Genomic DNA, 27,245 nt, shown 5'->3' on the forward strand with positions numbered 1-27,245 from the left:
AGCCCTAAGCCCTAAGCCCTAAGCCCTAAGCCCTAAGCCCTAAAATAGGTAAAAATAAATAGGCTTTATATTTAAGTTTATATATGATATAGGTAAGTATAAAAAATAAAAAAATAGTAAATACCCCTATATAGAGGTTATAGTATATGCCTGTTTTTAGCTAATAGAATATACCTTCTTTTATTATATTAATATTAATATTATAGACTTTATATATAATAGGTAGGGGGTAAATATACTCTAAGAAAGTCTTACTCTCTTAGATAAAGATAGTAGTAACTATACTAAGTTACTTCTAGAGATATATTATAAAATTACTATATAATATAAGCAGCTAATTAATTAAGGGTATATAAAGGATAGGTATATATAGCAGATTAATACTAAGATATAAACTAAGGATAATAAGGCCTACTTTAGCTATAGCTAAGCTAAATAGATCTACTAGTTTAGGGATATTTAACTAAATTTACCTAGCCTATTTTATAGCTCTACTAGCCTAATAACTACTTAATATATAAATATCCTACCTTAGTTTATTATAATTAGTAATAATTACTAGACCTTAGATATTATAGAGTTAGGTACCTAAGATAACCTTTTATATTACTACTAGGATTTCTACTTAGATACTAAGATACTATCTAACCTACTAAATAGTATATATAATAATTAGGTAGATTATATATTTCCTATAATTATATAGCTAAGATACTTAAAGGTAATTTTAGATATACTAATTAGCTAAATATAATAAGATATAGTAGATATATAGAAGGAGCTAGATATTTTATTTAGAGATAGTAATAATATAACTTAGGGTTATATATAATCTTAAAGATATAATACCTAGTAATTATATTATACTATATTTAAAAACCTTATAGTAGTAAAAAAGGAGGCCTTTAAAGAGAATTCCTATTTCTACTAAAAAGAATAAAATCTATCTATAATCCTAGAGTTTATCTATAATAATATCTAATATATTAAGTCCTAGTATTCTCTAGGTACTCTAGAACCCTTTAATTCTAAAGTAGATAGCCTTACTACTCCTACTAAAGATATAGAAGTTAATAAATTAATAGATATTAGTATTAAGGGGGATAAAACTTAGACCTTTAGACCTTTAATATATAGAAATATTATATAAATTAAATATTTAGTTATTAAGTTAATATAAACTTTATAATAATATAATAATATAGAAGTTATACTATTATAAATACTATTAGACCTTCTAGCTAGACTTTTTAATTATAGTTAGAAATTATACTTATATAGTAGTATTTAATAATAAGATACTACTATAAGTACTACTAGACCTTCTAATTAGACTTTCTAATTATAATTAGAAATTATACTTATATAGTAATAATTTATAACTAAGAGTACTAATAAGTATCTATAGTATATATAAATCTAAGAGATATAAGATAGTTAGAAATATAAAGGAATAGGATAGTCTAAAATATAAGATAAGGGGATAGTCTAAAATATAGATATCTTCTACTATATTTTTAACTAAGCCGAACTTCTATATTTTCGACTATTAGGTTCTCTAATATTTTTAACTAATATTAACTACTATATTTCTAACTATTAGATAATAATTAATTTTAAATTATAGTAAACTACTATATTTTAAGCTATATTCTACTTTAATAAATAGAAATTATAATTATATAGTAGTATTTACTAACTAAAAGTACTAAATAGTATCTATAATATATTAAAATAGAAATTTAATATTATCGAATTTCTAGGGGTAGGTAATAGCTAGAAATATAGAAGAATAGTATGGTTAAAAATATAGGAGAATAGGATAGTCTAAAATATAGACGACTTCTACTGTATTTTCGACTAATAATTCCCTTTTAGGAATTTTAGACTAAACGCTAACCTAATTCAGAATTTTGAACTAAAGCTACAAATCTAGTTAAAAAACTTCCAACCCCCACCATAAATTAAATAAAATAGGTAAAAATAAATAGGCTTCACATTTGAGTTTATATATGATATAGGTAAGTATAAAAAATAAAAAAATAGTAAATACCCCTATATAGAGGTTGTAGTATGTGCCTGTTTTTAGCTAATAGATTTTCTAGCAGTTTTGTAGGTGTAATCGCTTTTCGAGTTGTGCATATCAAAGTGTGGGCGTTTCAAAGAAGAAGAAAAAAAAGATAAGGGATATCCTAATGCGGTAATGGTCACCGACTGCCGTAGGCCCCATGGTCTCACAAGGTTAAAGTTCCCGCATGCATTAGATCGGGGAACCCTGCTAGGATGCGGGGATTGGTTGGGAAAGGTACTTAAAATCGATAACATTTGGTGGCATATCGCGTATTTTGTTCTGGGCAATGATAAAATGCTTTGACAGGAAAACAAAGCGATGAGCTAATCATGTCCAATCTAGACATATTGAATTCAATTGTAACCATACCTAATACTGATGTAACTTCAGCCTAGTGTTGAAGGTACATTACTTGCAATAAATGATTATGAGAGAGGCTCCTCCGTAAGGAATTTGGCCTGTTGTAAGACGCTGTGGACGGCTAAGTGTTGCCGAGGTCGCGCAGCGGATAAAATCCAAGTGTCGGACTTTCGACCGTGATTCACTTTGTGAAATATGGAAAGAGTCTCTATGGCAGAATTGCTTGATGAGAATGTTTCGATCAATTGGGCAATATCATCGAGGATCGGCTGTGCCAAGGCTAGCCCATGGAAAAATCTCTTGATAGCCGCCAGGCATAGCTCCGCCCGACTCACGGCGAATTCAAGGCTAAGAAGATCTGGCTCAGTCGATGAATGAGCGATAAACAGAATCAATCGAATGGCGTGATAAACGCACACTCCTGTAGCAAATTCAAGCAGCCGGGGCTTGGTACAAGTCTGATTCAAGTCGCAAAACAAATTGACGACTGACAGTGCATGTTTAATACAGGTTCTAGTCGCTATATGAACAAACTGCGCATCAATGGTACTCAAAACCACAGACGGCGGAGCTTCAGGGTACCCAGGGAGGAAAATCCGATAGAGGTCAAAATAGCACCCATGCCACAAGGTAAACATCATGATGTGACGAGGCAGCCAAGGACTTTCAATCAAATTCTTCAGCCCCTTGGTCGAGATTTCCGCTTGGTTTGGCATTTTAGTTTTGAGTTCACAGAGTATATCCTCGAGGCCCCCAGTCACATCTTTGAGATGCAGGTAAGGTTCGCTGCAAACAGCGAGCTCCCGTGTCAACTTCATAATGTCCCTGCGAACAGAGGCCAACCGAATACACATATTCAGTGACCCTAACTCATTTTGATCTCTCAACGCGTAGATGACAAAATCTTCAGAGCCGGGGGGACATATCAAACCAAACGAGTCTTCCGATGACGGAGGGTGTAAGTAAATGCACTCAAAGGGGCAGACTTCAAATTCTGTCAGTCCAATAGAAAAATAGGACTCAAGCAACTTGAAGCACCATACAGTGCGGCGCCTGATCTCCTCAAAAATAGGATCCAAGTGTGTTTGCTCATGATTAAGACCCATTGCAGATGCTGCGCGGGCGGCTATAGCAGTCAACATGAATGCCTTTTCATAACTCCCTGTAGTCATGCGATAGCTGACAGTCAATAACAGGGCTCGCAGTCGAGACATTGATGGATTTTCCAGACACTTCCAGATGGTCTCTTCTGCATTCGACACCCATGTGTCACTCTTCTCCCGGTCAATGACCACATTGTGCACAGGCACGTGCAACGAGGTCAAGGCACAAATGGCAAGAACTAGCGGTCGCTCTAGTGTACCTTCGTCACATTTCGCTAAGGTCACGGAAGGATGCAAAAATGCATAGGAAGGAACTGGATAGAGATGCTCGAAGAAGTTTCGGACGAGTTCTGTCGCTTCACTCTGTGACGGATCTCCCTGGGCGCTTTCTTTGCTTAGATCTGGCGGCAGTGAGCCGTCGCCAACTGAAACTTTGTCATTTGCCGGAAAGGCGGCATCAGGGCCTCGAGATCTCGGCGGTGGAACACCAGGTAGATCATGTTCCCCACGTTCACCATCTCCCCCGGAGGTTGCATCACGTCGCTGCGCTACCATCGATGCAGGGTACAAACAAGGCCTGGTATATTTGATGCAGTTGGCACACTGTGGGTGTGTATTTGAGCAGCGGATCTTCCGAACGCGACATTGTGAACATGAACTCCGCCCCCGTAGCCGCTCGGGTCTTTCGTCAGTGTGTGGACTGGATCGCGCACCAGCCACTAGAAGCGATTCACCCCGCGGGGTAAAAGAACACTGGAAGCCCAGGCGCTCGCAGTTGCGGCAAGAAGAGAGTCTGCCATCACAGCCAACCTGATAATTGGTCAGTAATTCACTTCGATATCTCCTGAATACTATCGGGGAATACCTTCCGAGCTCGGCACTGTTGGCAGACCTGTTTCACTCGAGGGCTTTGCGATTTGAAAACGGACAGATAAGGTAGTATCGTTCTATCGGCAGTCGGCATTGTGGAAGTCACCTAGAAGATAATAAATCATTAATCAGAGTCCCCATAGTGTTGAGGTTGCAGAGTAACATTTCGATAGTCTCGGTTCCCGAGGTCATTTAAGTGGATGGGAGCACATGGCTGGTGGGGGTGACTAATCCAAGTCGAGGCAGACTGACCGACATCCGTCTTCTTCCAATGAATCTCCGACAGCCGTCTTGTCCGGGGAAACCGTCGAAACATCTGGGTCTTATCATCATGTAGCATTGAATTTCCAGAGGATTGTGTCGCGTCGAAGGCACAATCCTTGGCTATTAAGACACAATGCCCAGGCATCCATTTCAAAGATTGCGAGTGCATAGTTGACAATTTCGTCTTTCCTACGCAGAGCCCCCTGCCAGCCTCTCAGTCTTGCCCTGTTTGCACCCGCTAACACTGAAGACCAACATGGCCGCTAATATAGGGTCGAAGCGACCCAACATTATCTTCATTATGGCTGATGACCACGCCTCGAAGGCCATATCCTGCTATGGAGCTGGAATCAACCAAACGCCAAACCTCGACCGGATCGCCAACGAGGGGATACGCTTCGATCACTGTTATGTCACCAACAGTATTTGCACGCCATCGCGAGCAGCCATCTTGACCGGCATGCACAACCATGTCAATGGCGTGATGTCCCTCCATTCGAAAATCCAACGGCACACTCCGAACGTCGCGAAACAACTACGAGGGGGTGGCTACCAAACCGCCATGATCGGCAAGTGGCACCTGGGGGAGGGGAAATTACATGAGCCCACGGGATTTGATTTTTGGTCTATCCTCCCGGGTCAAGGCGAATATCATGACCCCGAGTTCATTGGTCCCGATGGTACACATGTCATGGAAGGATATGCTACGGACATCATCACAGACATGACTCTCGATTTCATCAAATGTCGAGACCAAACCAAACCGTTTTTCGTTATGTGCCATCACAAGGCGCCGCATCGGAGCTGGGAATACCAGGAGAAGCACAAGGATTTGTACCAAGATTCCATCCAGCTACCTGACACGTTCTCAGATGACTACAAAAACCGAGCAAAGGCTGCCGCAATCGCTAAAATGCGTGTTTCGGAAGACCTGTCGTACAAAGACCTTGGCCTCGCGCAGCCTGATGGTGATCAAAGGAAGGTCGGAGAGAAGATGGCCGGTGGTATGCGGAAGGTTCCCTCACCTTCCACGGACGAGGAAGTTCGAAAGATCACGCTCATTGACAATGAAGACGGCACCGTCTTCCGTTTTGGATCCAAAACGGAACTGGCTGAGTTCAAATTCCAGCGCTACATGCAACGGTATCTCCGTACCGTTCAGAGCATTGATGATAATGTCGGCCGAATCTTCGAGCTGCTCGATTCGGATACCGAGCTGGCGGATAACACAATTGTCGTCTATACATCAGATCAGGGATTCTTTCTTGGTGAACATGGATGGTTTGACAAGCGGTTCATTTACGAAGAGAGTTTCCAAATGCCGTTGATGATTCGTTATCCGAAAGAAATCAAGCCTGGCACTGTCTGCAGTGACATTGTCTGCAATGTGGATTTTGCGCCCACGTTTTTAGATTTTGCCGGCATCACCACGCCGACGTATATGCAGGGCCGAACGTTGCGCTCAATTTTGAGGGGCAATTGCCCTGCGGATTGGGATCAACTGGCGTATCATAGATACTGGATGCATAATGATGCCGAACACGAAGCGTATGCGCACTATGGAGTGCGCAATCATCAATACAAGTTGATTTATTGGTATAATGACGATTTGCTCGTCGATGGAGCGCGGCCAGGAGGCGAGGATTGTCGTGAATGGGAGTTGTTTGACTGTCAGGAGGACCCGCTTGAGTTGTTCAATTGTTATGCTGATCCAAAATATGGGGAAGTCGTGATCGAAATGACAAGGTTACTGGAGAAGAAGATGATGGAGATCGGCGACGAACCAGCCCATGAGAAACTTACAGTCCAATAGATTACTACCTGTTGTACTTCAATATTATAGAATCCTTTTGATAGAGACTTCCATCTGCTAGGTCCAATTTTGCTCATCTTCTTCCGTGTTCGAAATAACAGCATGTTGATTTAGTCGATCCTGCTACAGCTTGATTGGTTTCCTTCAGCCGTGTCGATCGAGTCGAGTTCCAACCAAACCTGATCACCGATCGCTTTAATGGGGCATGGCTCCTGTTATAGTGGCATTTATGGCTGAGACGAGTCCAAGTTGAACAAAGCTGGTCTTTCCTCGTGGCAACGGGTCGTATTTCCTCCCAAGGTCTCATGGCAGTGGGTGATGGTGTATTCATATGGATCAAGTTCCTACTTTGGATTTTCCAAGCCTGGTGCGATCTGCTCTCCTAGTAACCAAAATTCATTGGAGACATTTGGGAGCGAGACTGCGGTTCTAGACTGTCATAGAGTGAAGATTATATTTCAATAAAAGTTCGGGGTCGCAAATTGTCTCTCAGAACCTCACTAGACGTCATACATATGGTACTAGTCTGTATGCTATATGTACATGGTGTATCTTCATTCAGAGGATATCTTACGATATTTACTATACTTCTAACTTGTCGGCTGGTGTGCTTTGTCCTGTTCAATTACAAATAGAACGAAAACTGTCCCAAAAAAGCCCCAAATTAGATTAGATCAGCTCAATTTTTCCTAAACTACCATTCAAGAGTATTAGATCTCCCACTACATGCTAGTTCCGCACAGAAATCAATATCCTCAGCAGTGGCTGAACCCGCAGAGCTCTGGCGAGCTGGCCAAAGTTCCTTTTTCTCGCGTGTTTCCTCATCTCGGTGGGTCCTAAGAAGGCGTCTCACGGTGTTTTGGAAGAATAAAGGACCGTTCTCGAGGTCTAGGTGAAGTTGTCCATGGACACAGACTCCTGCATCTGGATTCTTTTGAGCTGCATTACAAAAATGTTTGTCCTTGTTTAAAACTCGCTTGAAAAATGAGTCAATATACTCGAAGTCTTCATCGGAGGCTTTCCTATGCCGATAGACCTCGTATTCCATGGAGCAAGTCCCCACAGAAGTTGGAACGCATCGCATCAGATAGAAAAAGTGCGGTCTATAGTGAAAGATATTCGTTCTCAGTGTTGGGCATTGAGATTAAGGGAACTCACGAAACTGTCATGCAAGCATTTGGAAAATAATATGTGCTGGCATTCTTGATGTCGTCTTCCACTTTGTCTTCCTCAGGGCGGGAGAAATGTTAGAGATGTCCAGGTTTTGAGACTGTGTAGTAGTATGACAGATCGGCGAGCTTTGCCACATCCGGGTGGGCCGCAGTGCAATGATAACATTCATTGTAGTTGTCTGCCATGTGTGGTGAAATTTATACTGGCTAAGATCAAATTGCTCGAACCTTTCTTCTTCTGTGTCGACACCTTTGAAGTCGTCTTCCCAGGGGATTGGTGTTGTAGAGAAGTCGAGATTAACCCATATGAAACCTAGCATGTCAATATAAATATGAACTGGAAATAAGTTCTGCTCTTCTTTCTTGAATCCCTGTACATCGTCAAATTTGGGCGCTTTGGCTAATTTTCCATTGAGTTTAGGGCTTTCCATAAACGTAATTTGTAGTAATCAAAATCCATTTCTTTGAGAAGATAGCCCTTCTCTCTCCAACTCTTATATCTCTGGCGAGCGGTACCAGGACGCCGGGGGAGCTTTAAGGGGTTATTTTGGGGCCTTTGGTGTTCCGGGGCCATCGGTTGCTGTCACAGATATGCAAAGCGGTACCAGAGTTACCCAACAGTCAGTATAACTACACTATGACTACAACCTATATATACTATACATCCATACATAATGCACAACTACGTTCACAAGGTATCCCTCAATATAATCAATTTACCTGACCTCTTTCATTATTTCTTTAATATTGTAACCGACTATGTACTCCGTATAACGTAGTCAATTAATTACGCAAGTATTTTTCCGAACAACGCCGATGAACTTCCCAGAAATAACTCCCCCTTTTTATTCAAAGCAACTCTTTATCTTATGAATTCCAGCTCTCAAAATCCACTTTTGCCACTTGATTTTCTTTAATTGCTAGGTATACTCCGAGTCATGATCAGACCCACTTCAATCCACCATTGATTTTTATTTATAAAAAGAACCCCTTCTAGTTGTTTAGTGTGGCGGTTCTGTCATCATCAAGGGCACTGATTGGGCACTGATGCCCTGGGTGCGGTGGATACATGTGTAGATACCACCAATCACGCACGTTTACGCAAACCAGAAACGCGATGCAGTCACAGTTTAATTAGCTCAGAAGCTTGACCATGCAAAGCGTGGCAAATAGTGGAGGTTGTTTTAAAAACCTGCTAACTGTGCGCACTCATAGTTCGGAATTCACTTAGTTGTATGTTGTACAACTAGGTGAATTTGCCTGCATTTGCTGTTCGTTTTTTGCAGATTTGCTAATTTTCAAATGACATAGGGGGGATACCGAGATATCAGTTCTCCATGTAGCGACCCGTTCATTATACAATGAGGTTGCAATGTCGGACATCAGGGGTCCCCGTGGAATACTGTGCGATAAAGTTGCAACACAGCCAACAGATATGGCTCGGGAGCTTTCTGAATGAATTCATACCGCAGAAACTAACATATTGTAATTGCGCGGGCTGGCTTTCCTGATTCTGTGTATATATAGAGTGGCGATCACGAAATGGAATTCGGCTCTGGTCTCCCGCACATGTTTATGTTGTCTCTTTTACCTGACGTGCCCTTCCCCGCTGACAGATCACATTGTATGTTGTAGACAGCAAGATTTAGCAACTTACAGGCCCACCTAAGAAATCTAGGCTTGTGAAACGGGTATGACGGCACACACGCTCGAGGGTGTCAAAAACACTTGTACGAGGAAAAGCTTTTGCGGAGCCCACTCGGTGGACCAGGACAGGAACCGCCAAATGCCGTCAACCAGTTACATACCTACTCCACCACCCTATATAGGGCACGCTAATTGAGGAGTTCAATGGGGGCGGTTCCACCTAGGAAGCTTTTTCTTTTTCTTTTTCTTTTTCGGTAATGAATAGGTCAATTATTCCCCCCTGGTTGAAGCCTTTCCTTCTGTCCTTCTCGTTCTCTGTTTTGTTCAATTTGCTGCCTTTTTCTTGGCTGGAATACCTATACCATCTCAACTTGGCCGATTACCCGGGTAGATCCTGTCAACTAACGCGTAGTCAATATGGATGGGGAGAGTGGTCGTGCGAGGGCGATAGTGAGTTGAAGTTTGTTCACGGAATGAAGTTAACATCTAACCGTCTCATATTTTGTAGTCCGATGCTCAGCCCCCACTGTCACCGGGTCAGAACCGAGATGCCAGCGATACGGACTATATCTCACCCACGAGAACCACCGGTGCCGATGAGGGTGGTGCCCGGCAACGTAGCTCGTTTGCCTCAAGACGCAGTAGTGAGAGCAGAGTGCCCAGTTTGGCTCCCCGCACTACTCTCGCGGAGCGTACGCAGGGTAGGTTCACCCTAGCTGGGCCGGATGAGACGCCCCAGCTGCGTTCGGCTCAGGAGCCCTTCGTCCAGCCGGGCTATGCGGATCTGAATCCATCTTATGAACAGCCGTCCAACACCAGACCGGTCTGGTCACTGGCCAAGCCGTTGCCACGTGTGGTGCGGCCAGGAATGGTGCCGACCAAGCAAGAGCTCTTGCAGAACTTAGCAAATGCCCAGCGTCCCACGGAGAACTCGGACAGACTCAATCTCGACGTCGACGCCAATGATATCGAGCAGGGTCGCATTGATAAGACCGCTGACCCGCGGAAGATGAACGCGCAGGTCGACGATGCTCGTTTGCAGCGCGAGACCAATTTTATGAATAAGATACTCTCCGGTGATGGGAACTCTGTCAGACAGACATCGCGCTTGTCGCGCTCCATGTCGGTCCGGCGAAGACGGCCTACGATCGGGGATATGACGCAAGGCCAACTGTCGGTTGTACAGGAGGGAGATTCCCAGCATGACCAGGAACCAGGGGAGCGGCCGGAGGTCGGTGACGAACCACTAGGAGGAGATGAAGACCTGGGTGCGACGCTGGAACAAATTTTGAGTGCCCATGAACTAGAAAAGTCAGGTTTCCCCGACGACATGCACCCGCTCGTGCAGGATTTGATCGAAGATGAAGTGCATAACAACCACACCGTCTGGTCTGTTATCCGTACACACCACCGTGAGGCTTTCGCTGAGGCCCTAGGTGTATTTGTTCAGCTCACCCTAGGTTTATGTGTCGACCTGTCTGTCACTATCGCCAATCAGGGTAACCCCAACACTACCTCCTGGGGCTGGGGCCTAGCAACTATGATGGGCATCTACATTTGTGGTGGTGTTTCCGGTGCCCACCTGAATCCTGTTGTTACTATGGTACTATGGTTCTTCCGTGGTTTCCCTAAGCGCAAGATGCCTGAGTACTTCGCCGCTCAGTTCTTAGCCGCCTTTTTAGCTGGTCTTGCTGCGTATGGTATCTATTACCAATCCATTCAGAACTACCTCCACCTCAATACAGAGACCGGCATCATCAATAGCTTCGTGACCAATTCACGTGAGGCATGGATTGGTCCTGGGACAGCGTTCTTCAACGAGTTTATGGGTACAGCCATTTTGATCGTCACCGTCCTGGCTCTTGGTGACGATCAGAACTCTCCACCCGGCGCTGGTATGAATTCGCTGATCATCGGGCTGGTCATTACTTGTCTGTTGATGTGCTTTGGCTACCAAACCGGGGCGGCACTCAACCCGAGTCGCGACTTTGGTCCTCGACTTGCGCTTCTGGCTGTGGGTTTCCCCAATACCCTGTTTACTGACCCATTCTGGTTCTATGGACCTTGGGCTGGGACTCTAAGCGGTGGGTTTTGTGGCGCCTTCCTATATGACTTCTTCATCTTCACCGGTGGTGAGTCGCCTATCAACTACCCACTCGAGCGCACCCAGCGTGCCATTACCAAGAGTAGAATGAAGTGGAAGCGTCGACTGCATCTGAACTAAGACTGCGGTTCCAAGGTCAAGTGTTAAATATTGTGTTCTTTGTCCTATGATTTTTGCGGGGCTCCTGTCTTAGTGTTCGAATTTTGCACATGATGCACATACATTGAGGGTTTGCCTACTCGCATGCAGGCTGGCAGACCTCACCTCTCTTTGCTACTTTGTGGCCTTCGGACCTTTGTTGCTTTGTCCCCTTGTCTCCATAAAGCTTTTTAGAGATGTTCATGGCAGTAGTTAGATCAACATCAGCAATTATCATTACTTCTGTTGATCATCTCTTGTTTGTTAGACATGTAGAGTACCGTAGTACCTACATCCATCATCAGTACATTGGTGCCTTGGGACATTATGAATATGTCCGGTCGAAGATATTAAGATTATACAAGGTATCCTAAATCAAACGCATGTCAGGCAGTGTACAATCCAGGTACTTCATATTGCAAAGATACTCGGGAAATGTAACCCTCATTAGCACTTGTCCTGCATGTGTCTTGCATATGAAAGTTTCCAAATAGATCTAGCACGAATCCTGTCATATAACAGGTAATACTGTTGTGATATGAGGCTAGTGCAGACCAAGAGCAAAGCCTTCGAATACTTTGTATGTTGTGGATTCGCAAGGAGGTGATGAATACAATTGCTCGGCGACTTGGCAACATATTAATATTCCCAAGGTCAGCAATGTAAGGTAACCATAGGTGCCAGTCAAACTTCCCGTCGGGAAGTATCCGACCGATTTTTTGTTCCTGCTAGAATCACAAGCTCACCTCCCCCTGGAGCTGGTGTTTGAGATATGGACAGTACCAACTGCATCACTCGAAATCGAAAGCGATATTGCTATTTATTCAATACCTAGCGGAGGTATATGTTCAAAGATTACTAAATTGCGTGCATAACTCCCTATCGGAGCAAGAAACACGAGTTGACACTATCAGCCACCATATCGACAATATCGAATCTTCCCTGTAGGAATCGAATGATCGCCCAGCAAGACTACAGATTCGGTACTTCACCGCGCGTCATATCATACATACACAGACCATTTGTTTTCTTTGTTGTGACAAGTGATGTCATCTGCGTATTCCATGATGTTGGTTGTTGAGAAGGCCAATATTTACATCGATAGCTGCTGATGTTATATTCGCAGCACGGCTCGAATCCTGAAACCCCCGAGCCAATACAAGTTAAAATTCCCTTCAGCTATCGTATGTCACATAGATTGAGGAGTGCTTGACCTATGCTGGCAGGTAATCTTCCAGATCTCTCGGTGCCATTGTGATCCTAACGTTCAATTCACCAATCCTGTTTTGCAGCATTTGGTGACAGATATTGACGCACTACAAAGCCTGGCCTTGAATTATGTCCGACGATGGGATTTCTCCAGTCATGAAGCTATCATAACTTCATTTGAAGACGTCTAGAGAAAACGAAGACTTTCCACGCGTATGAATTGGTGATAAGTCACGAGTCAGCAACAGTTGATGCCATGAACCTATAGGGCCTAATGCCACCGATTCAACCCACCGGAAATTTTCCGTATCTATAATCATACTCCTGTGATAGCCAAATGAGTGACACTTTTTCCTAGGTCGATCCAGTTGTACCTCCAGGTCTATTCTCCATGTCATAAGTCAGTTCGTACATGGTTTTACTTACGAAGCATCGAGCGAATATTTTGAGGGCCATATAGATCAGTTCACTGCCCTAGCCTTTGCTATATGCCTATGGTAAAATTGCATCAGCACCAATAGGTGAACCTTTAGCTTACGATGCCATCTCCAATCAGAGTTCAGTTGGTTGTTTCCAGTTAGATATAAGAATGTAAGTCGTTATTACCTACATACACAGCATACATGTCATGCGACCCTATACCATCTCGGCACGCAGGGAATCGCAGGTCAATTTCAAAAGAAGTGATTGTACCGTCTTGCCACTAGAATCGAGGGGCTTGGGATTGGTAAACCGACCTTTTGACAAAGCTCGCTGTCAGCTGAGAGACTTTAAGCTTAGAATTCTGCTACATAGACTTCTCTTGTCATTGAAAGTAAAGGCTTCAGCGGAGAATAGAGCTGTAAGTGCCGTGGCGATACAAGCGTGAAATGCCAACTTGCAGATCTAGCGGGCTTTCGAGCATAGTATAAAACTGCAAAGGTTGCTTGCATGATCGACATACTTAGATGTTAGTAGTCTTACGCGTAGTTATGTAAATTGGATGATCATCATCACTACCATTCGACGGACCCCCTAAGTAGGAGAAACAAGTGGTGATTGGTGGATCAAAATGTGCTATGTTGATAAGGTAGTTGGAGATGCACACACCAACCGGTATCTTGTTGAAGCCGAGTGCTGATCCCATTGGCAGTCTTCGTGCAGAAGTGTCATTGACCTGCCCCCTAGAGGTTCGTATGGTCCGGTTTAGTTCTGGTACCTGTTCACTCACATGCACATTCACATGTTTTATTCAACAGCATAGAAGACGTTTGTTTAAAACCCTTGTGACATATTACAGAAGAACCAAAAGGAAGAAAAAGAAGAAAAGGAGAAATTAGGATTTTCGAAAAAGCAAGCGCCCGGGACACCTTGCGGCCTGACAGATCAGACCTCCACAACAATGTTCAGTCCCTTCGCAAATCAACAGCTATACAGAGTAAAAATTATCAATGATCGGTATATATAGCCGATATTATTCACTTCTGGTAATTATGTCGTGCTACAAATTAGGCAAAAATGACCCGAGTTTCTCGTGTCGATATTAAAGACATTAGATTGATGAAGATGACAACACTGTGTTTAATATATTTCTCTCGTGTTGGAAAAGCTCACAGGTGATATTGGCGAGGATTCTCAACTGAGATACCCAGCCTCTCCCACATAGCTTCTACATTCATATCCTCTCGGCCGCTGGTGAAGATGTTAGCTTCTCCCGAGGTGATGCAAGGAAATAATGAACTTACTCATCCTTTGCGTTGATCCAAGGCTCTGTCTGACCCTCTGCAGTATTGGGATTGCGGAAAATCACGTTGTGTTTCTGATAACAGTTAGCCCAGTCAAATCTTGTCAAGGCCGAAAGGCTTGGTTGACTTACCATGCCGAGTGTCAAATGAATGGCCCCAGGTCCCTTGACAAATTTATCCTCAGCAGTGCGGCCTTCAATCAAAGCCTGAATGTTTTTCGCAACAACTGTTGCCTGTGCCGAGCCTGGCCGAGCTGCCTTTTGGGCACCGGTATCTGCAATATCACCCACCGCAAACAATGTCGAATATTGCTCATCCAAGAACTGCATAGTGGGTCTAACCCGAATAAACCCATTATCCGGATTGACGACCGACTCGCCGTCCGGGCGGGAAGACTTCAAGTCAGCCACCAGTTGATTATTTGGGGTTTGTCCGGTGGCTAAAATGACGAATTGAGTGGACTCAGTGGTACCGTTTGTGAGCTGAACACCGAAGGTGCTGCCATCGTTGGGGAATCCACCTGGTGGAACAGTGACTCGAGAGCTAGTGATGAGACGGATCCCCAGCTCATCAAATCGCCTCTTAATAAGGTCATGAAGTGCAGAGTGAAAGCTCGGCATCAAGTGTGGCCTCGATTGCACCACGGTCACCTCCTTCTCTGGATAATATTCTTTTAGGTCGGTCGCCATTTGAACACCGACGGCACCACCACCGACAATCAGAATCGACTGGGATTTCTTAACTCCAGCTTGATGCTTTTTCAGATACTCGACTGACGATGCCTTGTCATCATCGTCCATAGCTGCAGGCTTTGAGAGACGCGTTCCAGTTGCAAGAACCACATAATCGAATGGAACTTCTTTCGAGCCCTGCCATTCACGGTCCAACTCAATATGGGTGGGCTTAACCGACAAAACGCGAGCCTGGATTACGCCATGGGAGGAGGAGTTGGGCGACGCATTGAAGATTCCAGTGTAGGGAATAAACGATTTATGCTCCTGTCCTGGAACGATTGCAAACCGAGGCTATGGGCCATATTAGCTCGGATGACTTTTTGGAATGAACGTCCACTGGTTTCGAAGTCAACTTACGAACGTAAAAAGATGGTGGAAGTGGCTATGAGGCTCGGTCAAGAGAACCTGCACAAAACATTAGCTTCATCTTCAAGGTAGTCTCCGTCAATGGTAGCTTACCCGGTGTGTTGAAGGCACGATGCGTGCGAGCTCCTGAGCTGTGGTCTGTGTTGGCATTATCAGTTACACTCTCTTGGGCAGCAGAAAGACATCTGGAACTCACACGTCCGACGAACGATCCACCAACAACAATAATATTCCGCAGTGAGGTTGCCATTTTGAAAATTGAAGTTTTGAGGGGGAAGTTTCAAGGTTACCCCGAGAAACCTATATAAATACCTAGTCTAGACCCTTTTATAATCTGATCAGATTATCAGATTAACTCCGAGGCCAATTCCCCCATTAGGCTGATCCCGAGCCAGCGGAGTAGTTTATATCCGCCGAAAACCGAACGCCACCTCCAAGTCCCGGCATCCGATCTGAAACACGTCAATTGCCTGGGATTACCTGGAACGAATGTGCAAATTGGAAGCGATCTCGAATAAATGCCGGGTTCCTCGGGTACAAGTTGACCCAAAAGAGACAATACACTTACGTATGAATTTAGCAGCATATGATTGTGGAGTAGACTAAGAGACACTTGTTTTTGATTGAGGAAAGGTAAAATTGCCAGTGTGTGCATTCAACTACTCAAATACTGGAACATTGTCCCCATCGAAATTTGTAAAGAATAGGGAGATCGTCCAGCGAAGCATGATGTGAAGAAAAAGCCAGCCACTTGGGCAAGAAACAATTTGACTAGATGCCTGGAACCAGCCTCAAGACTCTCGCCAGATAGAAAGTACCTCCTAGATCGTTTACGCAGGGTGCCAGGTGATGGTCTTCGCAAGGGGTCCACCACGGTCATAGGTAGCCAGCACGTTGTGGTGATCCAATGCCATGATACCAGGCCAGAAACTGGAGGCCGGGGAGATAAGGGTTGGCGAGCTCCATTGAACACGGCCTTCAACTGGCTGGCTAGCAAACACGACCTTGATCGAGGCATTCTTTACCCATTCCACGTGGTTGGAGTCTTCGTCTGTCATGAATATTGTCGCCATAGATCCATCCGCGAAAGAGGCAATTTGGGGAGAGCCTGCATTATGACCTTGTCGTGGGCGGAAAACTTCATGGCGCCAACCCCAGGTGGCACCGTCATCATAGGATAGAAGCGCTTCAACACTGAACGGTCCGTACCGGGTAGTCTCGAATACCATGAGAAGAGCCTCGCGACCGTTATCAAAAGTCCGTGCAATGCCGCACATTCCATCGCGAAGCGGATCCTGATCGCCATGCAGGCAGGTCGGTTGAGTCCAGGTACTTCCTTGATCCCGCGAGACGACTAGCATGGTGCATTGGTTGTTATGTGCGAATTCCTGTGAGAAATAAAGTTGCACTTCACCTTGGCGCCCGACGCGCATAAAGGGTTCCCAAATGCCCAAAGGAGGGCGCTTCTCAGCTGCCTGTGAAGCAAATTGCCATACCCGACCTCCATCCGTAGACCGGCAGACAGTGATGCGGAAGTGCGTGGGACCATTTGGACCCATGTCGTGATTGCGGAAAGCCGCCAGTATTGTTCCCGGGGCCACCTCACACAAAAACATGTTATCCACATCACCAGCAGCGCGTGTTACCTCGGAGAAGTCCTCAAACGTCAGGCCGTTATCGGTACTTTTTGCGACGCGAAGTGAGCGCTGTCCATCGGGAAATCGGGTAAAGGATGAGAGAATGGTACCATCTGAGAGCCTGCAGAGACGAGGGTATGTGCCATTGTTGGGAGGTGAAGACAATCCGCGTTCATCGTTGTTCACGGCTGGTCTGCCTGGAAGCCGAACGGCCGAAGAGTTCTGTTGATGAGCATGATCGTTCAGGCCCAAGGTCTTGAGTACCTTTTGGCCGAAGTGTCCAGGCATTGTGATGTTGGAAATTTGAGAGTGTGACAAAAACTTGACCTGCAAGGCTGCAACATTCTGTTGCTCAAATGCGCGGAGAGACATTAGCTGTGTGACGTCAATGGCCGATCCTGCTTACCTAAGTATTATTTTTTATCTCTATTGATGCCTTAGGTGTCGAAGGACACTGAACCAGTGTAAGAGAGCTTAGTGGAAGTTCAGTCGCTTGAAGCACTCCGACCCCAACATGGCAGTTTTTCCTGTCCTTGAATTTCACCGTCGCCCGTTGCATTACATACACCATGACATATCTATGTATTTGATGCACTTCGCAAATCCGCCGAGTTTCACCACTAAATATTCAAGTAAGACATACGTCCGTGCAGGCTCTCCGACTTGCCCAACTCAATACAGATGAATATCGACTGCAATATGCGTGGCACTTATCAGTATTCTGCATCTGGGCTCAGAGAAGCGGTTTCCAATCTTCGTTTGTGCTCCCAATGAGTCCTCATTGCAACCAGACCGAAGTCATCTACCAGCTCGGCCTGGTCAAAATAGCTGTGAAGAAACAGATGCAAGCTCAAATCCACAAACTGGATCAAGTCACAGATATGTACTACTGTGGTATATACTACGATCTTCGCAATGGGCTGTGCATTTCCACGCCAGATGATCACAGCATATCCCAACGCGACGGTGTACTCGGAAAACGTCATGGAGATCAAAGAAATCAACCTAGGAATGGCTTATAATGGTGTTCATACGGATATCCTTTGCACTGAGCTCAACTTCCTTGTCTTTCAGAGTGGTACCAATGTACACACTCCATTCTTATTGCTTGGTTAATAATATATCGGTTGTCGCTCTGCAACATTTGTCAATGGGCGTGGTGCGAGCGTGACCTTTCCGGGTACCAAGAGAAACTTTACTTACACATGCACCGGGTTTTCGTACAATGTGATTTCGAAGTCCGAGAGAAACCTCTCTATTGCGAACCCGGTGGAAGCGAACAGAGAAGCCTTGAGCATGGCTGACACGGCTGCACCGAGGGCCTGGTCCCTCAAATGGCCTTGTTGGAATCGTGCTAAGCTAGCGAATCCGGGAGGAGGTGGATGTCTCGTGGAACAAACATCAGCATGACTACAGGTACATGTGCAAGATATTTGGACTTGTTTCTCGCTGGATGCCTCCGTCTTCATAGGTCCTTTTTTTTAAAAAAAGAAAAAAAGAAAAGGCCAGTTCTACCTTGTTTGATCGAGACCATGAATCGAGTCTTTCCAAAATACACAACATAGGGTTCATGGAGCAGCTTCCACTTGAGCGAGGCCACTATTTCACTTTCGACCGTATGAGAGAGAGGGAAAGTTGATATCCTTGCGTGATTACTTCGCTCACACGATCTGCGGCGTGAAAGATGACGACTAAGATTTTGTCTCCTCATAGAGAGATGATTGCAGTCAGGGTTAAAGTGCTTGATGGGTCAAATTATCTAATAAGCTATCCAAAACATCCAATTATCCCGGTATTCCCGTAAACTCTCGTTCTTCATCAGCTTCGAACATCTTCAGTGATTCTGTCAATATGTCCTCAAACTACTCATCAAGTTTTCCTCCTATTCCTCGAACGAGATCTTGACAATCTTTGCAGGCTCGATGAATGAGCCCAAAACAGGCGCAATTTGACCACCGTTGGTGCCAACATAGAGTGTCTGTCGATCTTTGCTCAATCGAACCGAGCTTGGACCTGCCAGTCCCGTAGATACTTGGCCACCTGTAACGAGAGATATCTGCCCAGAAGGTGTGAGGCGCACAACTGAGTTCTGGGGAGCTGTCGGAATATACGCAGTGCCATCCGCGGTTATCTCAATGTTGTCCGGTAGGAATCCACTAGCAATAACCTCGAAATCTCCGATTGGTTTCACATCCTCGTCCACCTTGACCCTGCAATATACCATTCGTGTCGTGCCGGTATAGTACACATAGTCACCAAAAACTGTAAGGGCATTGACACCAAGAGGAAGAGCCTGGCCCTCCGCCGGTGCCATTGTAGTATCATTCAGTGCAACAGAGTAATCCCCTGTTTCGGTATCGACCTTCCATATTATCCCCTTGGGGCTATCGGCAATGAGAACCAAATTTGACCCGCGTGAGAAGGTGGCCATTCCATTCAAAGCTTCAGCGTCTGGCATTGCGACGATCTTCGAGGACTTTGGTGATTCCAACACGCGCTCGTTCTCCCCAGCATCCATCTTGGTGAAGTCTAGTTTATGAACAGAGAACGAGCCTGGACCTGGCTGGAAGGTTTTGGGAGAGAAATTACCAACAACAACTGCGAAGACATCGTCGTCGATTTCACTGATTCCGAAGCAGCTCGTGACGTTGGGGAATGAGTAGGCGAGGGTCGCGTTTCCGCTTGTAGGATTGAAAAGCCAAACTTCAGGGGTGTCCAGACGCGTGAGAAGAAGGTTTCCGTCTGATCGAACTACCATATTGTCGATCCATGAGCCATTGTTGGGAAATTGAAAGAGGGTCTCGACTTTCACATTCGGTTGCTCATTGCGGTAGGGGGTTGCCGATGTCTTTTTTGTGGTATCGAAGAAAGGCCAGGAAGCTAGAACCACTGGAAGAATAGCTAGACCGCTGAGCAAGGTGGTATGAAAGTGCATGTTTTCGACAATGATCGGATATTGAAATGAACAACAGTGAGGGATGTCCTGATTAGCTATATGCTGCTATAACACCAGCGCCAATGCCAGCGCCCATAGGCCAAGACGTTGCAAATGCTCAGCAAATGCAACTTTTGTTATTATTATTCCTCCAACAATGCAGGAATACCATCCGCATTCCTCGGCACAGACGTTTTGCTGTTGCCGGAGCTAACCCCTACATTCCCCAACAGCCACGCATTGCTCGGATATACCCATCAACAATGAGAAACAGACAGACATAGGTGAACAAATGTATTCTCAATGTGCTTCTCGTTGATTTTGAATTACACTTCTGATTTACCCGATAGTGGCAAAAGTACATAGATATCAACATGTTAAATCCAACTAAACATGTGTTGTATATTCATGACTCTCAAGATCATGTACTTCACTTAGCATCGTTTTCGCAATTGACTTCGGAATGGCTAACCCTTGGGAAGCTGGGCATAACCGTACATGTTCATTGCAGCCCCGTCTTTCTGCATCTGCTGCGCCCATTCCCTAGGGCCTTTCATGAAAACTTCCATGTTAGCATCGTTGCTCAAGTCAATCGGTTCTTCGTCTTTTGCGATCCGCAGCATCCGTACACCACCAGCAGGGCTTGTCTTGAAAAGTTCTGGGGATCGATCTTCTGCTGGATTGCGCCCTGAACAGTTCCAGCGAGCAGCTCTTTTGGCAAGCGAGGCTCCTGGGTAATGGAACGGCCAAGACCGACGCCATCAACTGTTTCCAGTGCCTGGACCATTCCGGACGCTGTGCAAAATCCTCCGGTCACATATCTGCGGGTTCGCTTGGGAGAAGCAGCGATAAGGTCTGCAAATTCCAAGAAAAATCATTCTCGTTTCTGCGAAAACTCCCGTTTGTGCTAGGAGGCGACGGCTTCATAAGTTCCACCAGACAACTCAACAAAGTCAAAGTTTGTGCGGTCAAGGATCTCACATAGTTCCTTCGACTCCTCGGGGGTAAATCCATGTTCTTGGAATTCCACCGAGTTAATTTTGATTCCAATGATAAAGCCGAGATCCCGGGAGTGCTTGACGGATAGCCATGGGCGGAATGCAGCTGGACACCATCATGCACAGACTTTTGCAGGTAGACGGCTACATGGACAAACCGGTGGATAATATCCCGAATCTCCTCCTCGGTAGCTGGGTGGGGTTTTCCGAATGCGCCAGACTTTTCCATGACGAGCTGGACATCGTTAGCAGAAACCGGGTTGGGTTGCAGCTGCTCAAATGTCTAACGACCAGGATGGCTGACCTGACCAACGATCAAACTTCCATCCTTCTTGGCTGCAGTGGCCAATTGCTTGAATGTTCCAAATCGTTCACCAGCGATGGATTCTCAAGATCGATGATCATGTTTCCCGGTGACTCGAGCTGGTCGTATGCAATCATGATGTTGCCGGTAAGGATAAGTCCAAATTGACCCTCTCCCCACCGACGATAAAGATTGATGAGATTTTAGCTGGGGATACCTCGAGCTGACAGATCAGTCCGAGACCACGAGGCCATTCTTTCTGTCAGAGTGGCCTTCAGAAAGCGATTCGAAGCCTTGCGCTGACTGAATTCATACTGCAATGAATGGTGCGCCAAGAGACGATACATTGTCATTTTCGCCCGGAAACCCTGGAGAGATGGTGAGAGAAGGTAATATGTAGTAATGATATGTGCAATTTGGAAGAAAAATCATCTTCAATTATTGCACATAACCAGCTTGCTTTATATTCTAAAGTCACAACCTTGGTCATTAATCCAGGCCCACCCAGTTCCACCGTGGATCGGCAGCCGTTTTGGCCAAAAGTCGGTCGAGGGAATGAAGTCCGATCTTAATCCACTTCATGATATATATATGTAATCATTATATCAAGTGGTTGGAAGGTTAGGAGGGTTGGAATATCCCGGGACAGCTTCTAGATGTTTGGTATTGTGCATATGCACTTGATATGCAATTGACATGAAATTCCAGGGTTTAATTGTGCCGAAGCCTTTCCTCTTTCTCAGTTCTTCTTGTAATTAGACGGATTATAGATTTGTAAACATATATTCCGTGATATTGCCCAAATAGCGTTACACCTCATTGGAGTTTACTCGTTCAATAAGATCTTGTGCGGAGACTTGAGTACTTGGTACTTGGTACTGTGTACGTTGTTTTCTGTATTTTCCACGGATATTGTCGGTCCAAAACATTTCCATATCTTTCGTATCTGGAATGAGCGGAAACAACATGGAAGTGGGTTCTTCCTCGGTCCCACGCTGCTGACAATCCAGGGAGCCAGCATAACGCCACTACAGCAACTATTCATCCCCTTTGAGACCCTGGAAACAGGAGCTCGAGCTGCGCCTATGTAAAATTTTGTAGCAATCGCTGACAGGTACCATCAATCCACGTCAGTGGCAGAGTCTCGGCAAAACGCCAAGCCCATATAACCGAAGAAGCCGAGCCCCACCTTTCTCGGAACAAAAGAATCTTTAAGGCTTTTGGATATTGAAATGTTATTTGAATCGAAACAGCCGATTCTTCTCTTATCTATGGAGACCGAGAGTTCAGATCGGCCACGTACGCGGGCAAAGAAAGCATGCCTGTCATGCAACTCGCGTCGCGTGCGGTGCAACGTGTTAGAAATGCAGCCCTGCCAAAATTGCGTGTCATGGAATCTCACTTGTGAAGTAGGGGTTTCACGTCGTGGAAAGTAAGGACTTCATGGGAAATTACTCGATTCTGTGCTCATCCTAGGCAGATATCCCCGCCGAAAGAAAAAGGGATCGGCTCGAACATCCACAACGCCGAATAACACGGCAAATCCGTCAGATTCCCGAATCATACAGGGACAATTCCCATTACCCGGACATAGCTCTCAGTATCCGCCGGCTCGTCCTGTAGCAGCAGAGGATGCGATCCATAAAACTGTGTTTCTCGGCGAGTCAAGTCCTCTCACCTGCGTTGTGGATGAAGGGCGACGATCTCCAGACAAGGGGTATGCATGCAGTATCCAAAAGGGCCGACTTCACTACTCCATTTCTGAGATGAGTGGCGCAACGGAAAATCGTCAAGATTCACTAGGTCCCCGCCGCAAGTTGATACATGATCGCCTCACCCGTGAAGGGGCCCTTGTATTCCCATCACCCGCTATCTGCGACGCGTTACTTCAAGCTTATTTTGATTGGCTCCACCCATGTTTTCCGATTCTTGATCGGGTAGACCTGCAAAGTGATTATCAAGATGGCACATTGTCGCCTTTGCTCTTCCAGTCAATGCTCTTCATCGGTGTGAGCCTGTGCTCGGATACAGCTTTGAACAGCACAGGCTTCAATAATCGATATCAAGCGAAGGAGGCATTTTACCAACGAGCGAAGGATATCTATGATTCAGGTTGGGAGACTGATACGGTTATAAAGTTGCAGTCGTTGTTTCTCCTGAGCTTTTGGCGTGGAAGCCCAACCGAGGAGCGTGATGTTCGGTTCTGGCTTGGAGCTGCCATCAGTCTTGCCCAGAAAAAGGGCATGCATGTGATGTACGGCTTGTATCTCATTTAATTGAATTCCGAATATGCGTTGACTTGCATAGGTTGAAATTGTCCTTCCTTAATACCAAAGATCAAAAGCTTTGGAAACGAATCTGGTGGGCTTTATATGTACGCTTCTTGTTACCCAATCTTTGCCTACAAAACCCTGGAATTAACATTCTATCAGGTTCGCGATCAACAAACATCGGCAGCTTTGGGTCTACCACCTCGAATACGTGACGAAGACTGCCAAGTCGCTGATCTCGAAGCCATAGACTTTGAGGAAAGCGAGCCCATGGGACCTCCTGAAATATTCCGCCCACCACCAGCAGTACACATTCCCTACGTGATTGGAATGGCCCAACTGGCCAGGTTATGTATGGTATCCTCAAACATTGGGGCAATGCCATTTACTGACAGTTTGATCTTCAGTGCGTGAAATAGTATGCAGCCAGTATCTACCTGGTCGATCGAAGTTGGACAATAAAGCTCGACCAATGCTTCGTCAACGGTTAGTTGACTGGGAGTCGTGCCTCCCAAAGGAAATGCAGTTTCAAATGCCAACGAGCAGGGAAGCGATGTTCCTAGTTGGCATGCTTCATATGGCTTATAAGTATGTACTGCTCTGCTAGTAATAACCAAGAGCCTTTGCAGCTAACATTCATACAGCAACTTGTACATTCTTCTATACCGACCCCTTTTCTTACAGCCCCCAGTCCAATCGGCGAATCCCGAAGGAAACGTCGCCTTGGATGCAGCAACACGAAGCACCCGCATTCTAGAGGACATGCTCTCGGAAAACCTGGTCCAACATGGATCAGTTCACTTGTCAGTTCTCGTGACCATCTCTAACTTGGTTATGACTCACACCAAAATAGAATCACGCACACTTTCTCGGCTTTATGTATACACACCATTCATTTCGGACGGGTCACAGGCACAGCCCGAAAATTAGCAGAACACAGAGCAAAGTTATGTCTATTGGGCTTAAAGGAATTACAGAAATCATGGGACTTGGAGAACTGGGTACTGGATCTTTTCTTCCGGTGCTTGGATGATCGTACTGCTCGCGATCTCCGACTAGCCGATCCTGCTATGCCATCATCAACATCACAAGCAGGCAGCGGTCGAAATATTGAGATGTCACCTGCGTCTCCTGCTAGTGGTTTATATAGACCCCGTTCTCCTAACGCAGCGTACGATATATTGCAATCTCCTAACATGATGCCCCACCATAATCCTGGAGAAGAGGCAGCAATTAATATGGACTGGTATGAGCTGTTCAACGTTGAGGGTGATGATGTGATGGGCCTTGCCGGCTCATTGTCAAATCCGGACTATTTGAATCCACAGAACCTCGAGTTTCTGTATCGATTTCTATAGTGATGCAATTTCAATGACACGAAGACCTCGTTTGACAATTCGGAAACATCAAACCGTCTATATGAATATTAGGCTCTTATAATATTGACTATACATGGGATCAATTTGAAAGACCTAGCTCCGCAAGAATGGCTTCATTGTGCTCTCCAACCTGCGGAACTGAACCCATCTGCGCGCTATATCCACCTCGTTCAGCTGACTTGGTTGATCCAGGAGGCAAAAGAGCTGGAATAGCTCCCACGGGAGTTTGAACCTTGGTCCATCGATCTCGCGCTTGAAGCTGAGCATGGTTCCACACATTTTGCATGTCATTGACACTAGCGTTAGCGATTGAAGCTTCGTCCAACCGGGCGATAGCTTCCTCCGTCGTGAGATTCGAGAACGCATCGTGAATGATAGATTTAAGCTCATCCCGGTTTTGAGTTCGTTGTGAGTTACTCGAAAATCTGGGATCGGTGGCTAGATCTGGCTGTGAGAGAACGACGTTGCAAAAACTGACCCATTCCCGCTCATTCTGAATGCCCAACATAACCGACTGGCCATCACCAGCTTCGAACGGTCCATAAGGGTAGATGGCCGCATGTGAGGCACCTGCTGGTACCGGACCTGAGGCATTGTCGAATGCATAGTACATGGGGAATCCCATCCATTCCACCATGCTTTCTAGCATGGAGATGTCAATCTGGCAACCCTGGCCATCTTTACCACGCTGTAGTAGCGCTGACAGAATGTTGCTGTAGGCGTACATTCCCGCAGAAATGTCGGCAATGGAAATACCAACCTTGACGGGCTCTTTTCCAGTCCCCGTGACGGACAGCATTCCAGCCTCGCTCTGAATAAGAAGGTCATAGGCTTTCTTGTCGCGATATGGACCATCTTGGCCATATCCAGAAATATCGCACACGATCAAACCAGGATTTTTCGCTTTCAATGCCTTATGAGAAAGCCCTAGTCGCGCACTCGCACCAGGAGCCAGATTCTGAACGAGAACATCGGCCTTCTTAAGGAGCTTCATCAGGACGGCATGGTCATTTTTGCGTTTGAGGTCCAGAGCCAAACTCTCCTTGGACCGGTTCGCCCATACGAAATGCGATGATAGACCACCGACTCTCGTGTCATAATGCCGTGCAAAATCCCCAACACCTGGTCGCTCAACCTTAATGACTCGAGCTCCAAGATCGGCAAGTTGTCGCGTGCAAAAGGGCGCAGCAATAGCTTGCTCGAGACTAACCACGGTAACTCCAGCTAGAGGTAGAGGCTTATATCCACCAGAGGATGCGCTGGAGTAAAGTTGTAATGTAAGATGTGATCCTCTTGCATGTTGAACTGCACCCGATAGGGCTTGTGGCCGGGAAGTAAGTGAGAGGAATGACTTCATTGTGGGCTGAGCATTTGGAAATGCCGATATCGGTGTGAAATTAGACTGTGGATACAGCTAGCTGTCTTGTACTGCTTTGTATATATAGAAGGTTGAAGCTCTGAGGTGCCAAATCCCTAAATACTCGACGCGGGGAGAGACCTCGGTCGAAATGCCGATCTACACACGACATATGCCAAGCCCGACGAGTCGGCTTTATGGTCGAGGGCCCAGGTGGACGGGGTGAATGGATGACGGCGCTGTGAGGAAGTGCCTCAATTCAGATTTGTCAGGTCAAGAACGTACCGGAAGAAATCAGCATGGTCCCATAGTTCTCCAGCCTTGGGAGCGATCAAGATTGGTCTCTTTTGTGTCGAAACTAAGCCTTTGGTGTCCCTGTCGGGCCGTTTGGAGCCCTGAAGCCAAGCCCTTGCTTTCCTATAAACCTATCAGTTTTGTTGCTATACTTGTTTCGAATTCATACTACCAGAAAGCAGGGATATTCCACAAAAATCGAAGTCCAAATGTGACAAAAACCGGATGAGACATACCGAAATGAGGTCGTGGGGCTGATCGGAACTGATATTCTGTTAAAATTAATATCCCCAATGGTGACGAGGTAAATGTTAGAAAGTGGATGTTCACTCCATCTACGGAGTAAAGGTCAAACACTAACCTTTCTCAACCTACTTTATACATCTCCCGTCTTTCGTCAGGCTCCGATTCTGAACGCCAAGCACTCAGGAACCCACACGAGGCGCCCAATGCACGACGGGGAATTTCGTCAGAGTTAAGCTGCGGGGTCCCCTGG

General features: G+C 45.6%; 10 protein-coding genes across 10 annotated transcripts; 4 read left to right on the forward strand and 6 right to left on the reverse strand.

The window, feature by feature from the left end:
* Positions 1 to 2,496: 2,496 nt before the first annotated feature.
* PEX2_048280 (fungal specific transcription factor domain-containing protein) lies at positions 2,497 to 4,089 on the reverse strand (the record flags this gene model as incomplete). The annotated part of the gene is made up of 1 exon (XM_016742103.1): positions 2,497 to 4,089. One exon carries the CDS (start codon positions 4,087 to 4,089, stop codon positions 2,497 to 2,499), a length of 1,593 nt encoding a protein of 530 aa, XP_016595181.1.
* An 835-nt stretch (positions 4,090 to 4,924) lies between these two features.
* On the forward strand, positions 4,925 to 6,481 carry PEX2_048290 (sulfatase family protein; the record flags this gene model as incomplete). The annotated part of the gene is made up of 1 exon (XM_016742104.1): positions 4,925 to 6,481. One exon carries the CDS (start codon positions 4,925 to 4,927, stop codon positions 6,479 to 6,481), a length of 1,557 nt encoding a protein of 518 aa, XP_016595182.1.
* Positions 6,482 to 9,717: 3,236 nt separating this feature from the next.
* PEX2_048300 (Major intrinsic protein) lies at positions 9,718 to 11,524 on the forward strand (the record flags this gene model as incomplete). The annotated part of the gene is made up of 2 exons (XM_016742105.1): positions 9,718 to 9,750; positions 9,809 to 11,524. 2 exons carry the CDS (start codon positions 9,718 to 9,720, stop codon positions 11,522 to 11,524), a joined length of 1,749 nt encoding a protein of 582 aa, XP_016595183.1.
* Positions 11,525 to 14,340: 2,816 nt separating this feature from the next.
* On the reverse strand, positions 14,341 to 15,825 carry PEX2_048310 (NAD(P)/FAD-dependent oxidoreductase; the record flags this gene model as incomplete). The annotated part of the gene is made up of 6 exons (XM_016742106.1): positions 14,341 to 14,422; positions 14,476 to 14,549; positions 14,607 to 15,500; positions 15,567 to 15,614; positions 15,669 to 15,713; positions 15,772 to 15,825. 6 exons carry the CDS (start codon positions 15,823 to 15,825, stop codon positions 14,341 to 14,343), a joined length of 1,197 nt encoding a protein of 398 aa, XP_016595184.1.
* Positions 15,826 to 16,405: 580 nt separating this feature from the next.
* PEX2_048320 (sialidase family protein) lies at positions 16,406 to 17,584 on the reverse strand (the record flags this gene model as incomplete). The annotated part of the gene is made up of 1 exon (XM_016742107.1): positions 16,406 to 17,584. One exon carries the CDS (start codon positions 17,582 to 17,584, stop codon positions 16,406 to 16,408), a length of 1,179 nt encoding a protein of 392 aa, XP_016595185.1.
* A 1,510-nt stretch (positions 17,585 to 19,094) lies between these two features.
* On the reverse strand, positions 19,095 to 20,147 carry PEX2_048330 (uncharacterized protein; the record flags this gene model as incomplete). The annotated part of the gene is made up of 1 exon (XM_016742108.1): positions 19,095 to 20,147. One exon carries the CDS (start codon positions 20,145 to 20,147, stop codon positions 19,095 to 19,097), a length of 1,053 nt encoding a protein of 350 aa, XP_016595186.1.
* A 467-nt stretch (positions 20,148 to 20,614) lies between these two features.
* Positions 20,615 to 21,586, reverse strand: PEX2_048340 (Aldolase-type TIM barrel; the record flags this gene model as incomplete). The annotated part of the gene is made up of 4 exons (XM_016742109.1): positions 20,615 to 20,835; positions 20,892 to 20,979; positions 21,129 to 21,380; positions 21,521 to 21,586. 4 exons carry the CDS (start codon positions 21,584 to 21,586, stop codon positions 20,615 to 20,617), a joined length of 627 nt encoding a protein of 208 aa, XP_016595187.1.
* A 1,095-nt stretch (positions 21,587 to 22,681) lies between these two features.
* PEX2_048350 (Zn(II)2Cys6 transcription factor domain-containing protein) lies at positions 22,682 to 22,885 on the forward strand (the record flags this gene model as incomplete). Its single annotated transcript, XM_016742110.1, has 1 exon — positions 22,682 to 22,885. One exon carries the CDS (start codon positions 22,682 to 22,684, stop codon positions 22,883 to 22,885), a length of 204 nt encoding a protein of 67 aa, XP_016595188.1.
* A 558-nt stretch (positions 22,886 to 23,443) lies between these two features.
* On the forward strand, positions 23,444 to 25,077 carry PEX2_048360 (fungal specific transcription factor domain-containing protein; the record flags this gene model as incomplete). Its single annotated transcript, XM_016742111.1, has 6 exons — positions 23,444 to 23,703; positions 23,757 to 23,823; positions 23,882 to 24,125; positions 24,211 to 24,307; positions 24,364 to 24,522; positions 24,573 to 25,077. 6 exons carry the CDS (start codon positions 23,444 to 23,446, stop codon positions 25,075 to 25,077), a joined length of 1,332 nt encoding a protein of 443 aa, XP_016595189.1.
* A 100-nt stretch (positions 25,078 to 25,177) lies between these two features.
* Positions 25,178 to 26,455, reverse strand: PEX2_048370 (CaiB/BaiF CoA transferase family protein; the record flags this gene model as incomplete). Its single annotated transcript, XM_016742112.1, has 1 exon — positions 25,178 to 26,455. One exon carries the CDS (start codon positions 26,453 to 26,455, stop codon positions 25,178 to 25,180), a length of 1,278 nt encoding a protein of 425 aa, XP_016595190.1.
* Between the last annotated feature and the right edge of the window lie 790 nt (positions 26,456 to 27,245).

The sequence above is a fragment of the Penicillium expansum genome (assembly GCF_000769745.1).
Source record: "Penicillium expansum strain MD-8 chromosome Unknown contig159, whole genome shotgun sequence".
Classification (NCBI taxonomy): Eukaryota; Fungi; Ascomycota; class Eurotiomycetes; order Eurotiales; family Aspergillaceae; genus Penicillium; species Penicillium expansum.